Source organism: Xiphophorus couchianus, chromosome 9 (assembly GCF_001444195.1).
Source record: "Xiphophorus couchianus chromosome 9, X_couchianus-1.0, whole genome shotgun sequence".
Lineage (NCBI taxonomy): Eukaryota > Metazoa > Chordata > Actinopteri > Cyprinodontiformes > Poeciliidae > Xiphophorus > Xiphophorus couchianus.
In genome coordinates, this window is record NC_040236.1 from 23,903,673 (window position 1) to 23,920,981 (window position 17,309).

A 17,309-nucleotide genomic window follows, 5' to 3' on the forward strand; every position below is an offset into this window, starting at 1 on the left:
TCTGCATTCATCTGAATTTCATAATGTAGAGAACCACAAACATCCAGGAACTTTGACTGAAGTCCACATTTTTCTGCCTGTTCCCCATTGATTAGTACAGCAAATGCTGCAGAACAGAGACTGACCTGTCCCACTCATGTCGCCAAAATTAGACTTAAAAAAAAATTTTACCCAAAAAATTAAAACAATATCCACAAAAATTTGAAAACAGTATGCCTGTTTTATTAATATTACAATTGTGCAAAACACTTTTTATGTTTTAGATCTGCAGTAAATCACAGATCCATTTTCTGCAAAGAAGCTATAAGCTAGCTATCTATGTAGCTATATGGCTATCTGTCAAGCTACATATAACTTTACATACAGCTCTGGAAAACATTAAGAGATCACTTAACATGATCAGTTTCTCTGATTTTACTTTTCATAGGTTAATGGTTGAATAAAATGCACATTGTTCTTTTATTCAGACAACACGTCTCTGAAATTCAAAGCCAAAGTTAAGTATTTATTTGCAGAAAATGAGAAATGGTCAAAAGAACAAAAAAAGATGCAGAGCTTTCAGTCCTCAAATAATGCAAGTAAAACAAGTTCATATTTATTTAGGAACAACAATACTAATGTTTTAACTCAGAAAATGTTCAGAAATCAATATCTAGTGGAATAACCAGGAGGTTTTCTATGGGGTTCAGTGCAGTGGCTTTTTCCAGAGTTGTATGTGCAGCTACGTAGCTATCTACACATAACATACCTACCATGTAGTCGTACCTCTGGATGGACAACAGCTGTGTTTGTCTGACAGGTATATCAGTGTTTTTAGATTGCCAAATCTCAAAGAAACACATTTTTACCACTTGTTTTGTACTTTTATTCGACATTTCTCCTGCAATATCAATGCGACAACATAATTCAAGTCACTTGAAATTCAACTGAGACATTTTACCAATCAAAGCGAAAAGCTTTGCCTTTGGTTTGTCAAGGTTGTGAGAAGTTTTGAAAACTGTGCCTTGTGTTATTTTTCTTCAAAGAAAGATCCAGAAATTTTTCTTTTATTGGTAAAAGAAATCTTTGGCATGCTTTCAAACACAGCGCTTCTTTCTAACTGAGCCCTTCGCAGTGAATCGGTTTATTTGCTAACTCTGTCGGGTCTTTCTCTTCCATCAGCGCGTCGGTGCATTCACTGGTAGGTGTAATGGCTCTTACGTGCACAATGATAGCATCCTCTACTTCACAAAAATGTTTTCGACGGCCTCTGGTTTTGTCACTCCAAACCGTGCTTCTAGAGAATTTGTGAAGACTGAAATTTGTTGAATACCTTCAGATAATGAAATTAATTGAGTGTTTTTGTGTCTTAATGGCATCGTGAGGACCTTACCAGCTGCCTTCAGCATGTAGAGGATGGTGGTGGTGGAGGACGGTTTCTGTCTTGTCCCATTTTCATTTGCATGACTCAGAACGGAGAGCTCTTTTGTTCTTCAGTGACTCTTTCTTCAAAATCTTTCACATCCCGCTGTTAACATTCTTTGACTTTGTGTCAGCCAGTCCCTTTTTTAAAAGAAAAAAAAAAGATTTAACCGTTTTATAAAACCTGTCTAGAGACTACATTGAGTTAATCTGCGCTAAACCGGACTCAGCAGGATGTGGATCCCTGGGACAGAACCAGTTTTGTTGCTCTGCTCACACACATTTCTTTAACAGATGGAAATAGTTCAAAATCAACTTTAAGGTTTTGATGCCTTGTTTTTGTAAAAATTGAAAGAAGTAGGTTCTTCGCTGTTGTTACGTCAGACGTTTCCCGTGGAGGCCCTTGCATGTTTTCTCTAGTTTTGGATGCTGCGCAGTTGGAAGGATTTTTGCTACGGCGCTCAGAAGAACGTCGGTTGTTCTGATGAATCTAGACTCTCATTAAGGTTACACTTCAAATCTCTGTCACTTCCTAGAGCCTAGTAAGGCATTGGCTGCACTAAGGTCCTTTCATACATCACAGTAGAGAACAAAGAAGGCCAAAACTTTACACTATTTGATTAGATTCACCCAAACCAATTGTGCTACGTTAGCGTGAAGATGACACAGAGGAACTGACGAGGGGGTCTTTGTGGTAGACAGAGTTTCTCCCCCCCATACCATGAAATTTGTATACTTGGCCACTAAAAAAACAATTCTCGCTGGTGCGTTGAGCAGCCTTTCTGCCTCCCCCCGTTCTCACGCAGAAGAGTGTCGCCGGGTGAGTGAGGGAGTGTGAAGCCTCTTTAATTGCCTTCGGTCACCCACAACGTCGAACCGGAGCGCCACGCGGCTTAGCGAGGGGAACCGGGCCGAGGGGGCCTGATAGATACTTTATCGCTCAAGTTAACGGTTAATGAATTCCCAAAGTGAAATCTGTCACTTCAAAAATAAAGAGGGAGGCAAATTAAAGGCAGATAGAGAGAGAAAAGGGGGAGAAGGGGTGGAGGGAAAGAGAAAGGCACTGGAGAGGGTGACACAGTTTTAGAATGCCCTATCTTCTGGCCATCCCCGTTTTTCAATGGAATAAAGAAAACTCAGCCTCTTTCTTCTCCTCTTTTCTTCTCCCATCTCTTTTTTTTCTTTCTCTCTCCCTCCCATCCCGCTATCTCTCTCTCGCGCCGCTTTTCTCTGCAAAAAGAAAAAGGGGGGAAAAAAGAAAGAAAGAAATTCTCATGAATGATTTATATGTGTCTTGTTATCAGCGACGATTTCTATAGACCCTGACGCATTCACCAAGACATTTGTGGCGTAATTGTTAATTTTAATGCCATAATGGCTTCAGATGGGAGCTCTGATTAGACATTTATTACACAATTAAATGAAACATACTCAAGAATCACAAAAGCCTCCCGTAATTATTTCAGGCCATTAATAAAATGGCCATTAAATTATATTGGACACAAAAGAGAAGTGAAATAGATTTCCATTAGAGCAATAGAGGCAGGGGTGGAGGGGGAGTGAAGGGGGGGTAATAGATCCTGGCTGAATTCGCTCTGAAATTAATTGTTGCCCAGCCTATTTCCACACACAGTGGAATAAATGAATGAGAAAAGAGAGGAAGAGAAGAACGAGTTGGTGGCCAAGAGGGTGAAGGGAGGGAGTTACATTAAGAGCCTCTGATAAAAAAAAAACCTTTTGTTTGACACTCGACAATGGCAATGGACCCTCAACTCAAGAGAGAGCGAAGGAGAGAAAGAGAGAGAGAGAGAAGAGTCAGACCAATTTCAATCTCCGTCCACCCCTGCAGAGTTTCAGCTCGAGGCTATAACCCTCTTTTCAAGTTTTGTTTGCTTGTGAATAAACAGCTATCGCACATCTCACAGGAGAATGCACAAAAACCCGAGAGAGAGAGAGAGAGAGACTTTTACTCAGCAGGAAGGTGAGGAAGACAGAAACAGGTGGTTGGAACTTGGAGGAAAGTTAAGAAAAAAACAAAAGAAAATGCATCCTGTAACTGAATCAATTAAAAGCTTCCAGGATGAAATGTCAGGGAAGATAATGAAATGTGTGATGTAGTTTAAATGAAAGGTGTGGAAGAAGAAGAAGATGAGGAGGAGGATGAGGGGAGGGAGGAAAAGAAAGAACACTGGAACACATTTATTTTCCGATTAGGACACTTAAGACACATCAAAGCCGGATGTACGGTAAAGACTTCCTGAAGCCGTCTCCAGCGGGCGCTCCGAGCGGAGGTGCTGTTTGAACCGCCACCCTCATGAGACACTCGGTAAAAAAAAAAGATCATTTGACTGAAATTAATCAGTCACTGCTACAGATTAGTGAAATTGTATTTTATTTCCCCTCCCTCTTCTTCAGTCTAACACATGGAGTATCTTCTCTTCATTACGGCCCATTTGTGTGGCTCAATCTGCACCGACTTGACGTTTTGGCATCCGTCTTTCACAACTCACATTGTTAGGGTTTGTAAATACGACTAATAGAAAGTGGGCCAAACAGTAACCACACCGAGAGCTGAGCGATGCAGCCTAAAAGAAAAATCGCTTCTTTTTTTTCCACATTTGATTTTGGATTTTAAAGGGGCAGTATTATGTATTGTCCAGGCACATAGAATCATTTTAGAGCACAATCAAGTGCTTGCTTACATTGTTATAAAAATGCTGTATATATCACATGACTTAAAATAAATTATACTTATTTAATTTAATTGGGCCTCTGTCTCTTTAAAAACTCCTGCTCTTTCTGAAACTCCGCCTTCAGGAAGTCATCACAACATGGCTCCTTTTTAACCTTTAGCAGCGTTTTTACCAGCGAAGTAGCTCCTATAATGAGATGCAGATGCCGTTTGCCAATTGCTGTTGGCTAGTCTGAAGGAGTCGAGGGGGAGGGGCTGCTCTGTGAGACGGAAGCTTGAAAACTGCAGCTCAGAGGAGGGGCTGCGCATTGAAGGCGGAGCTAGGTACACCCAGGCTTTTTGCACAACTGATTGGTTGCCATGGGAGATTAAAGGATTTCTCAAATATGCATTAAGGAATCAAGGCAACACTCCAGGAGTTGATTTTACAAAGTACTCCTCCTTTAAATGATTTACCTTTAAATCTTGGGATGATAATAATTTACCTGATCAATCACCTGACCTGATCAAGTTATGTAGAGCACCACTTCTTTCACTTTGATAAGAAGTGGTGACTAATAACCTTGTTTCACCCTTAGTAAACTGTGGAGAAAACATATTGGCTGCTCATAATCTCTCCGCAGAACCCCGCTTTGTAAAAAAAAAAAAACAACAACATTGAAGAGAAACAAAAATTCTTTTTCAGATCAGCAAACCAGCTTCATGGTGACGGTGAGCCAATTCCAGCATGAAAACCATCATTCTGAGGTCATGTCACATTTATTTAGGATGAATAAAAAGCTCCCAGGAAGCGGTGTTATGTCGGGGACTCTGTCACATTAAGCAGCTCCTGTTTACAACCTTCTAACTCAAACGTTGGTGATAACACTTCTGACACGTTTACATGGACTCATTACAGCAGGGAGCCGTTTCTCATCAGCGGATGTAATTTGTCTGTGGAGCTGCGTGGCCAGGCTCTGATGGTCCTCCTTAATTACAGGGAAAAGTTTTTATGCGGACCTTTTATGAAGGACAATGTTTTTAATAATTGGACTGAATTGGTTTCTGGAGCGTGGAAGCTCAGATTTAATGAAGATTCAATTATTTTCGTATTGATCTCCCCGTAAAACAGCCTCAGAGACGGTCTTAAACATCCTACCAATATTAATAGTAACATTGGAATAAACCACACTTGTTTTATTTTTGTGAGCATATTTCTACTCAGGCCTGACACTGAGAATCTGCCAGATCGGGTTTTTTAAAAAATATATGTATAGTCCTCAGACGTTTTTTTTTTTTTTACACTATTCTACACATCACTGTGTTACAAAAGGATTTCTTAGACACACCCAGGAGTACATAGTTGGGAGGGTGAATAAGGAAAGTAGATGGTTTTCAGGTTTTTGCAAGCAAAATAAAATCTGAAAGGTTTGCCGTGTTTGTGTTATTATGCTTCCTTTATGCGGATGTAATACAGCAAAACTAAAAAAAAAAAGAAAAGAAAAGTCTTTCATTTTACGTCGGTAAACATCGAGGTGTTTGATAAACCTATTAAAACTACTAAAACATGGCCAACCAGACTGATGGAGAAGAATGTTAAATGAATCTGCTTTCAGTTTTCATGCTCCTCTAACCTGAAACAAACTTCCAGAAAACTGCAAAGCTGCTGAAACACTGAGTTCATTTAAATTAAGTCTAAAACCCGCCTGATTAAGAGTTGACTTTGATTCATTGTAGCTGGAACATTGATGAATACATTTGATGTGTATTTGCTCGATGATTTTGATGATGGCATTTGAGAGAATGTAATGTTTCTTGCTTGTTTCATAACTCATAACTGATGATTTTGGGGTGTAAAGCACTTTGAGCTGCCTTGTTGCTGAAATGTGACACAAATAAACTTGACATCATCAGAGGAGCAGTCAGGGGAGAGATCCACGGTAACTGGAAGAGCAGCAGATATCCAGGCTCAGGTGATGATGCAACATTCAAAACCTTTTCCAGAAGAGCAGAGAGAAAAAGGCTTTGTTTAAGGACAGAGACGAGAAGTCGGGTTTACAGTTTCCTTCCAAACACGACACAGCAGAAGAGACCAAAACTAGGTTTTGCCGTTCTGCGCAGAAAAAGGATGTGCAACATTCTCTATGCAAGACATGCTGCTGCCACCAACATGTCTGCCCCTCATCTCCCCCTCTCAGCTCCTTCAGACTAGCCAGCAGCAATTAGCAAACACCTGGTGGAACTGCGCATCTGCTGAGCTCATTATAGGAGCTACTGCTCAGAGCAACGCTGGTAAAAAATGTTCTTAAAGGGTTGATAAAGAAGTGATGTTGTTATGACTTCCTCAAGGCGGAGTTTCAGAAAGACCTGGAGTTTTTAAAGAGACAGAGTCTGATTTATTTTGTTGCATTTTATATATATATAGCGCTTTTTTTTTTATAAACAAATGAAAGTAACATAGTTACTTAATTGTGCTGGAAATGGCAATAAGTGCCTGGAAAACAAATAACACTGCTTCTTTAAATGTGCTTTTAGCTTCACTCTGTGTGTTTATTTGTGATGCTCTTAATTTGAAGTAAGAGCGGAAGCAGTTCTTGAGTTCCTTTGTTGTTTTGATGGAGTCGGCCGCAAAGGCAGGTTGTTGAACTCACCAGCAACACTTTGTTAGAAAAGCAGGGAAGCTTTCACCACTTTAAACCCTGAGTGTGTGCAGGCGTGGGTGTGTTTGTGTGTGTGTCAGCATTTCAGAGTCACAGTTAGGATCCTACTGCCGGAAATTGTTACAAAAAAACAATTTCTTATTGTTTTTTTGTATTTTTTTTCCCTAATGAACCTGGAACACATTTATTATATCTACTTAAAAATCTGAAATATTTCAGCTGATCTAACCTGCAGTGGATATTTCTACACAGTTTGAGGTTTATTCTGTTTCTGAAAACACAAACATTGATCATTTCAGTGTCCGTTTTGCATGTCACAGTAATATGCTGCAGCAGCACGAGGATTAGTCAAACCTTGAATGAAATGCTGATTAAGCTGATTAAACGTTCTGTAAAACACAGGTTGTGATTAGTGAGACCTTTACTCTGTGAAAAACAGAGTCATTACAAAATATTACTCAAAATATAAGAAAACAAATCTTGTCTCATCCTCAATAGACCAATACACAGAATATTTGAAGTTTTATGGATATTGTCCTTTAGGATCATCTTCTATACATCTGCTGTCATGGAGACTGTAATATTTTCATTTTTGGGGGGGCAGCAGAATCAAAACCAGGGACCAGATAATGGAATAAAATAGGATGGAAAATTACAAACAACTCTGAGCATCCTCTTCATGAAACTGCTTTACAACAGTGTCTTCAGTCAGAGGATTCTTCAGGGCCACTGTAATATAGACTGCTACAGGAGATATCCTTCCCACTCACAGCCATCCAAATCTATGATGACTATTTTTAGAACCTTGGATAAAATGAGCTATACCATTTTATTTCTCTTTGTCATTAATAAAGTATGTTTGAATCTGAATTGAATAATGATAGTTGCACTTTTTGTTTTTGTCTTATGCTCATAATCTCCCATTCAACCCAGAGTTAGAGGTTTGCACTTTCATTGATGCTGTTATTTAGTTTCGTTTTATGCTAATTTGATTAGGTGTCATCTGTTTTTGGAGTTTAACATGTAAAAGCAGCTGAAGCCCATCTGTGTGCTCTGTATGAGTATTCTCAGGTAAAAATTATGGAGTTTAAAATCATACTTCAGCTGTAGATGAAACAGAAAACTCAACATCGTGAACGTTAGATCTTCCCCTGACTGAATGTGGCCACTAGGAAACGTCATAGAGCTACGTTCATAGATCTCACAGCAGTGAGGGACCAATCTGTTAAAATCTGGATAAAAAAAACCAACGTGGTTGTTGCTGCCCAGTGAGTTTCAGCACATTTATGAATAATGGTAATATTCTCGGTACTTCCGGCGCATTTTCAACGCACCTGTTTGGTTGGCGTTTGATAGCGGCTCCAGCTTAACTTCACATTAAACAAATGTTATCTTCTGAGTCGGTCTCATGTGGAAAGCTGAAATCCCCCTGCAAGGAAAGGCGGGCTGTAAATGAGATTTTTTTTCCCCCCTCCCCTGTCTTAATGAAGGTCAGGAGAGAGTCACATCTTTCCTTGTGTGATAATTTATCCCCATCTTCTGTTATCTCTGTTTTGGCCCCTTTAATCCTAATTGTATTGTATAATTGTGGCGACGTGGACCTCGCGGTCTTTGAAGCGCTGGCCTGCTCCTTTCATTATTACCTGATGCCTTGAACCTCTGCTTACTTTTCTTCTCCCGCTCGCTCTCTGCTCTGTTATCCGGCGCTGTGGAAGAAAAGGGAGAGCAGCTCAAGTTCAGCCATTTATTTATTTATTTTTTTAATTTTACTCAGGTCTGATTTCACTATCATGCCGAGGAAACGCGTTCCAATCACAAAGATGCGAGGCACACGAATCCCTGGTATAATATAGTGCCACGTGTTGGAGATGTGGCTCGGAAGCAGCTTATTGCTGTTTCTGATTGCTTCTCAGTGTCAGTGAATGGAGCCTGAAAAGGGATCCTGTCATAAGGTCTGCAGCATTGTGAGCAGAATATGAGTTTTCTAATTGCTTCCAGAGAAAAGGGGAGCATGTTTGTGTTAAACACTGTTAGAACAACAGAGATGAGTCTGACTGAGCTCTGCCCACACACGCACACACACACACACACACACACGCACACACACACACGCGCACACACGCACACACACCCACACACACACACACACATATGCGTAACTTCACCTTGAGCTTTCCTCTCACTTTGCTGTTTCATTTGTTTTAGGAAACAACAAATGAATTTACCATAAGAGTTTATGTTAAATAAAAACTAGAGGTTTATGCTAAAGCTCACAAACTGTTTGCATGTTTTACTTCATTTAATAATTTCACAGAAACCATTAAATGAAAACTTGTAGGTACTGTGTGTTGCTTAATATTGGTTTAAGTAAATGCTTTAATGGCCCTGACAAATTAACTGGCACTCCATATAGGATGTAAAAGCAAACTAACATAAGATTATTTGGCTTTTTAACATTCAGTTTTACCACGATGTTTTGGAGTACTGTTGTGATAAAAGTGATAAGAATTATTTCTTTCATCTTCTTTAGGTAACTGTATGACTGTGACTGTGTGTCACAGCAATTATAGTCCCCTAAACACAAACAATGCTCTTGAGAAACATCCTACTGTGTAAAGAAGTGAGCTTTGTGTCAAGGAGTTGCACGCAGTAACTGTGTTTTCAGACTTATTGACGCTTTTATTGGAAAACAGTGGAGAAAAATAATAAAACTGTCTCAAAAACAGAGACAGCTTTAGTGAGTTTTAAACATTTTTCTTTTTAAAGGTTTTTGTTGGCTCTACTGGTCTTTATTTGAAGGTAGTTTGACAGGAAACAGGGAAATGAGAGACGGGAAAGACATGTGGCAAATATTGTCTGGCCGGGAATCGAACCTGCGACCACCGCCACGAGGACTAAGGCTTCAATACATGGGTTGTGCTTTGCCCCTGCGCCACCACAGCACCCCCAAGTTTTAAACATCATTAATTGGAATTTATTGCGACAACAGTAAATCAAAATTCTTCTGAAAGGAAATGTATCGCGATAAATGATAAACGATACAATAAGCGTCCAACCCTCACAGAATCGGCTGAGGTGGGAAAAGATCTCAATTGAACAACAATTCTTAATGCTCAGCAAAAATGTTTGGCTCCTGAAAAACTTGAGCTTAAACTCCAACTTGGTCACAGGTAATTGAATGAAGTTTGCCAAACTTACTTCATTAACGTCAGTTTTACTCGACACCTTAATGCATTTCATAAAGTAACTTGGATAAACTTCATTGGGTTCCTTGTAGCATATTAACACAATATATTTAAGTTGGAACAGCTGTTCTCTTTTTTCAGTACAGGAGAGTGACAACAGGAAAGCCATTGTTAAAGGACGCATCATCTTTCAAATTTGACATAAATAACCAGGCAGACATCCGACCAAAATGCGACTTTTTGGTCTACAAAACACTGTGTGTGTGGGTGTGTGTGGGGGGAGGGGGGGGGGAGTGCGTGGGTGAGAGAGAAAGAGCGAATTAGAGCACATAGAAACACGTAGCATCATGCTTACTGGCATCTTCAACAGGGATTCTGGGTAAGTTGGAAGAAAACCTCCAAAGCACGTGATGCTGACTTGAAGGCTAATCTTTGAGCAGGACGATGTTGCAGTGAACCGGTCTGGATAAAAACTCTGTATTTAAACATAAAACCAGAAGAGAATCTGTGACATTTTTATTTTTTTAAAAAAAAAGAAAGGGAAGAATTCTTACTCTGCTTCACATTTACAATCCACTTTTGTTTTCACGGAACCGGAAAAAGCCAGAACCAGAAAAAAAACAAAAAACAAGTTTACGGTGTGTTTACGGAAGTTTACGGAATGTTCCAACTTAATTCTGATAGCATAAAACACTGTACATTCAAAATTAGCTCTTCAAGAATGGGAAGTTGTACATCTCTCAACTTGTCTCCGCTTCTGACATTTTATTTATTTTCGTCACGGTGAACCGCCAAACGGGATGAAAGTCCAATGTAAGGCATTGAAATGTCAACCAGAGCTTTTAGTTGGAGTTTTTTTTTTTTTTTTTTTTTAATTATTATTATTATTTTATTTTTTTATTATTATTATTATTATTATAAGAAGGTGAAGAAACCCTCTTACCGCTCCAGCACCATGGCCAGCTCCAGCAGCCGCAGCTTACCTCGGAGCTCTGCGGGGGCCCGAGTTGACTAACAGGCTCTGCGCGTGTCAGGCCGCTGCCCGCTCCCTCCTGATGGACGGACACGTGTCCGGACATAATCCCGAGGGTTTGTTTTTTTCTCCTTTTTTCTACGACCATGCGCGCGCACGTTTCCCCGTCTTTTCCGCGCGCACTTTAGCGTGTAATTTAAAACTGCTGTTTACATCAGTAATACATTGGTTACTGACAGCCAACAAATCTTATGTTCCTAAACCACTTTATGGGCCTAACACTGATACTTTTCTGATTTCTTTTCCCTCCGACGGTGAACAAATTTCAAATGACCTCAAGTTTGGACTCTGTAGGTGGGATTTTTTTTTTTTTTTTTTTTTTTAAACGAGCAGTTCGCTCGGTTATTATATTTTCCCACGTGTTTACTGCAGACTATAACCGAGCGGATCTGAAACCCGGGCGAAGCCAAAATAGAGAAAAATGCGAGGAGCCAATAATCATCTCGCTCCTCGACGAAAAATCAAAACCTATTGCATTTCTCATTACCCCGTTAAATTGTCGAGGGAACTTTCAGGCGCGCGTTTATGAGACAATCAGCGTTTGAATAAGAAACATAGCCGACTGCTCCCCCGTGAGTGGGGAGGCTGAGCCCCTAAAATAATTCCCCCGTTATCTGACTCACCCATCTCAAATGAAGTCTATAAGCCGGTGTGGGTATGCGCGCGCCCGAACGCCACATGTCTGCGTAAGATAGCATAACGCAATTTAAAACTTCAAGGCGACTCGGAATTTACAGTGCAAAAACATGCAGCATATATACATATACTACCTCGTGGTTGCAGATGAACATATCGACAGCCGATTGGTAGGACTGGAGGAGATGTTTAATTTGCTTTTGGCAGACAAAAAAATATATATATTAAAAAAAATAGAGGTATCCTCAGCTGATTGTTCTGTGAGTCTGGATGAAGAGGATCATTTCCCCCCCTCTTTTTCCGCTCGTTTTTTTTTTCCACAATTAGACCTGTTTCAAGGTTTTGCCACAACAAATGTGATGGAAATCTTCCTGCAAGCAGCTGCCGACTGACGCATGCGCATGAGAAGAGATGTAGAGGGAGAGGGCGTGAGAAAGAGACACAGATGGGCTTAAAATATGGAGATAATAGCAAAACCAGAAGGAGGTTAAAAAAAAAAAAAACAAGAAGAAAAATACTGAGAAATTAGGCAGGTACTATTCGGTCCAATGTCAAAAACAAAACACAAAAAATTGGGATCTTAAGACAACAATGTTAATAAGGCACTGTTATTAATGATGAGGTACACTGACAAAACGGACTTGTAGGATTTAACCAATAAAATACGTGCAGAAATGTTAACATGCTGCAACTTTAGCTATAATTCTTGCTAATTATTAAGATCACGTTTTCTTGCCTGATTTGTCCTCTCATGTAAAAACTAAAATAATAATAATAATAATAATGATTAGGTTAGAAAATATTACTGAAGTAGCAACTTTTTAAATATCTATTGCAACATGCGAATATTTTCCCTGTCAAGCCAAGATGGTCCACCCACTGCCAACAACTTCCAACTCGATAGCATTATTGACTATAGCATTAGCACTGTTGTTAAACACTAAATCATACTCTTAATGCCAAAATGTATTTATTTATTTATTTTTACAGTATTAATAGATCTATAGCTCCACACATAAACATGTCCGCCTTCTCGTTCTCCGGTGAACACTGCAAACCTCAGGTGATCGAACCAACATTTTAACGCAGATTCAAAATGTTAGTGAGGATGTATTACTAAAAGTTAGTCACTAATATTAGAATTAAAATAAGCTAATGTGTCCGATTAACATTTGAATAATTTTAATTGTTAATATTTAACACCCATTAAAATTATGTTTTATAGTGCAAGAAATGAAAATATGTATGCAACTTTGTAAAACCTTTTCTGCCACATTTTTATATATTTGTAAATGGGAATTATAGAATTGTTATAATTAGAGTGTGACGTTGATTGAGCTATTTTTTTTTTTTCGTCTTCCGACAGAATGCTAGGGTAATTCGCATTAGCAAAGGGGGGACAAATGGACCAAGGACTGCCTTAAATAAATCAACAAAAGTACCGTACTGTAAGTACAACTTTCTCATTTTAATGGCTTCTTAACATATGTGTGAGGGCGACGGAGGGAGGCAATAAAAAGGGTCTTCCTCTCGTTTAATAAACACAGCTGAAAGAATCATACATCACACAGGCCCACATTAGCCGGGGGGCTATTAGGGAACTACCCTCGTTTAAAAATTAGCATGTTAAAACGACCCCCCCCCCCCTTGCTTAAAACCATACTGTCAAAGCGGGACGTCAAAGATGCAACAATTAAACACACCACGGTGCCTTTTCTGACGCGCTGTGGTTTTTGACGTCACACTTTCTGGCTGTTCGTAGTTCCGTCACTCGAACTTTCCCAGTGACTAGAAGTACACGCGGAGTGAGGAGGGAGCGCGTGATGGGGCCTATTTATCACCTGCAAGCACGCGCTTGTTTGTTAGGTCCGCCGTATTTTAGAAACTACAAAGAAATGCTATTCTCCTTTACTAGTAGCTTTGCATGGAATGTTTTTCTCAAAGGCAAATATGTCTTTTTAATATATATATATATATATATATATATATATATATATATATATATATATATATATATATATATATATATATGAATATTTTTTTTCTTTAGTTGTGAGATTTTGTGGAAACGGCCTTTCCCAGTGGGGCATGAGAGAGCAAAGGTACAAGTTGAACTTAAGGGCCCTAAAGGTAAAATACAGCCCACGGATTCTTTTTCTCTATTTATTTGACCGTTTTTATCATTATTTATTTATTTTACTATTATTATTTTTATTTGTTCAGCTAACCTTACCCTTCACAAATTATTACATTCAAATAAAACAATGTAAAATCCACACGTATTTGATTTAGTCCAGTTAATCCCACGCCAATCATACGTAATAAATAGAACTCAGTCCAATTGTAATGCGATATGCATCCAATATATATATATATATATATATATATATATATATATATATATATATATATATAGGATATAACTTAAAAAGTTCTTATAAAACAGGGGATAGCGTTTCATGATGGCCGATGTATGTCGGTGTAATTTGGAATTAAAAACTTTTACTTTTACTGTACTGATTACGTCAGCGCGTAATTACAAAGCCTCACCACCTCTGCGGACTGAAGTTGTGTTTTAACTAGAAAAGGTGCTGAAAGCTCCTGTCTGTCTGTTTGCCAGAAATGGAAGCAAGGAAGCATCCCGTCACCCCCCAGTGTGTGTGTGTGTGTTCACGACATACACACACACACACACACACTCTCCCCACGTACAACACCCCCCCTCCCCTCTTTTTTGTCTTCTACAACCACCCTGTCTTTGTTTATGTTGTAATGTACATAGCCTATATTTTCTCCCTTTTCTTTGCTGAAGGTACTCTAAGAGCCGGTCTCGGTGCTGATTGGGCGTTCAGGTTGGTGAGTGAACGCCCTGCAGATTATGTCAGATTGCGTGCAGAAAGCAAACCAGCCCAGCCTTTGAACTTCACCGCTTTTGGCTCGTATTCACGCTCTTCCGCTCATTTCCAAGCCAGGTGCTTGACGACGAACCTCACAGAGGGAGAGAGAGAAAAAGTCTGTGATAGAGGGGAGAGCGGGGGAAAAAAGTATATATTATTATTACTAATAACAACAATATTACGGCTGGACACTTTTTTTTATGACCCCTTGCAAACCGAATGCGGAGCGCTGCTTTTACCTTTGTGGATTTTTGACGTGCGCATCTTCATGCACGTTGTTTTCTTTTTCCCTTTCTGTTTTTTCCTCCTCCATGCCGCAGGTCTGACAGAGTTTTGAGCGGACTGCAGAGATCGCGCTTCAGTGTTTCACCTCGGGAAGAACCGATCGGGCGCTGGATCTTTCTTTTACTTTTTTTTTTCTTCTTTTTTGTCCGGTTTTTCTTTTTCCGTCCCCAAGACGCTGAACATCCTGGCATGACCGCTACCTGGCTTTTACGCAGGTGAATATCTTCCCTTCCTTTCCGATAAGAACTTTTCCTTGTCATTACCGCTGGGGATAAAAAAAAAGAAAGAAAGGGGAAAAAAAGCAGAGAAAGAAGTGAAGTTTAAAGATGTCGAAACCCGCTGATCACATCAAGAGACCCATGAACGCGTTCATGGTCTGGTCCCGGGGCCAGCGGCGGAAAATGGCTCAGGAAAACCCCAAAATGCACAACTCTGAGATCAGCAAGAGGCTGGGCGCCGAGTGGAAGCTGCTGTCCGAGTCGGAGAAGAGACCGTACATCGACGAGGCCAAGAGGCTGCGGGCGCAACACATGAAGGAACACCCCGACTACAAGTACCGACCCAGGCGCAAGCCCAAGAACCTGCTGAAGAAGGACCGCTACGTCTTCCCGCTGCCTTACCTCGGGGACACCGACCACTTGAAGGGACTGCCCGTGTCGGCCGCCGACTCCCTCCTGGGCTCCTCGGAGAAAGCCCGGGCGTTCCTGCCCCCGACCTCCGCCCCTTACTCCTTATTCGACCCGACCCAGTTCAGCTCCAGCGCCATCCAGAAGATGACCCAGGAGATGCCCCACACGTTGAGCACCAGCACTTTGCCCTACGCCTCCTCGCTGGGATACCAGAACGGCGCGTTTGGCACCCTCGGGTGCCCCAGCCAGCACACCCACACCCACCCGTCGCCCACGAACCCGGGCTACGTCGTGCCGTGCAACTGCACGGCCTGGTCGGCGTCCAGTTTACAGCCCCCGGTGGCTTACATACTGTTTCCAGGTATGACCAAGACTGGGATAGACCCCTACTCATCCGCACACGCCACCGCCATGTAACCCTCAAGACTCTTCTCCCCCCAACCCCCACCACACACACACACACACACACACACACACACACACACACACACACACGCACACAACCCATGTTTTTAATGTCATTTGAATACAGAAATGCATGTAAATATGTTATGGACAGCGCGGCCAGTTACAAAACAAAGGCACGAACAGTGTTATCTGAAGGGGGACTTGTTGTGGCAAAAATGAGGGAAAAGACAAAAAACTTTAAAAAAAAATAAAATAAAATAATTTTTAAAAAATCCAACAAGTTTCTGTCCGGGCAGAGGAGCTGGAGTTGGATGTGAAGGACGGAGCGCAGTGAACTGTAAGAAATGTAAATGTTATAACGTTTATGGCAACCAGAAAGGGAGGCCTTTAACTTTATTTATTATGTACATTTCAATGATATGCTGATTTGTGTTGATGATCCTGATATAGGCTACTACTTTTTTTTTTTTTTTTTAAAGAAAAAAATTGGCTGGCACAATTAGAGATCAAATACCTGTATAGGCCTAAACAGACCACCTTTTTTTTTTGTTTTGTTTTTGTTGCAAAGTTAGAATGAGTCCAGACTCATAGGCTGATTTTTATACAGGTTTTATTATTTATATTTAATAAAAATGATAATAATAATAAAAAGAAACATAAAAGTAGACGGTCTAATTTAAGATGACAACACAGGAGGAGGAGGGGGGGGGCATCAAAATGTTTAATTTTTACATTCTCCACCTGTTTCTGTGCTAATATAATCCCAAACATCATTTCATTGGAGTTTTCTTAAATTGGTTTAGTTCATTTTTAAATTATTTTTCATTTTAAGGATATCTTCTAATTGAATTCAAGGAGTTCTATGTGTATTTTCTATCTGAGATGGTCATTTAAAAGCTGTCATGTTATGGAAAGGATCCTGTATCTGGAAGGTTGAAACCTCCGGCTCTTTGTTCAAGTGCTGAGCAAAGACTTTTTGAATAAAGACAATCTGTCTTCAACCAGGTCAATTAAAAAATGCCTTATTATTCAGATAATAAGTAAGATAATTATGAAGTTGGCAACTACATAAAAAAAAAAAAAACACAATTTACCAGATTGGAATAAAAATAAATATAAGATTATAACATACAATGTAACATAAGATTGGATATATATATTTTTATGATACATGATTGAAAGTTTGTCAATGCACTGATAAAAACAAATTAATGCAATTTCTACAGTGATTTGCAGAATTTTTTTTTTTTTTTGTGGGGCGTGGAGGATTATTTTTATTATTAATATTCCTGACTTTGAATTATGAATTAATAGCTCAATAAAAAATATAGAAATTCATTTTTTCAGCACTTAGTACTCACTGAAGTACATTAGACAAAAATCTGACTAATTGCAAAAATATGCTCATTTCACCCTTCACGCTAAAAGAAACAGCAAACCGATTAATAATCCCCGAACAGAATTAAAATCGAACAATTTATGACATCTGTTCAAACTGTTTCCT

At 39.8% G+C, this 17,309-nt stretch overlaps 1 protein-coding gene and 1 long non-coding RNA gene across 2 annotated transcripts; one reads left to right on the forward strand and one right to left on the reverse strand.

Moving 5' to 3' along the window:
- Positions 1-7,860: 7,860 nt before the first annotated feature.
- On the reverse strand, positions 7,861-13,573 carry LOC114150527 (uncharacterized). Its single transcript, XR_003596770.1, has 4 exons — positions 11,721-13,573; positions 8,376-8,438; positions 8,067-8,161; positions 7,861-7,964 (listed from the first exon to the last, which is right to left on the reverse strand). It is a non-coding gene; the product is annotated as an uncharacterized LOC114150527 (long non-coding RNA).
- An 824-nt stretch (positions 13,574-14,397) lies between these two features.
- sox14 (SRY-box transcription factor 14) lies at positions 14,398-16,888 on the forward strand. Its single transcript, XM_028028523.1, has one exon. The coding sequence runs from the start codon at positions 15,095-15,097 to the stop codon at positions 15,812-15,814; it is 720 nt and encodes a 239-aa protein (XP_027884324.1). The 5' UTR covers positions 14,398-15,094; the 3' UTR covers positions 15,815-16,888.
- The last annotated feature ends 421 nt before the right edge of the window (positions 16,889-17,309 follow it).

What these genes read in the sequence shown, in the direction of transcription:
- sox14 (XM_028028523.1), top strand. Translation starts at nt 15,095, where the DNA reads ATGTCGAAACCCGCTGATCACATCAAGAGACCCATGAACGCGTTCATG.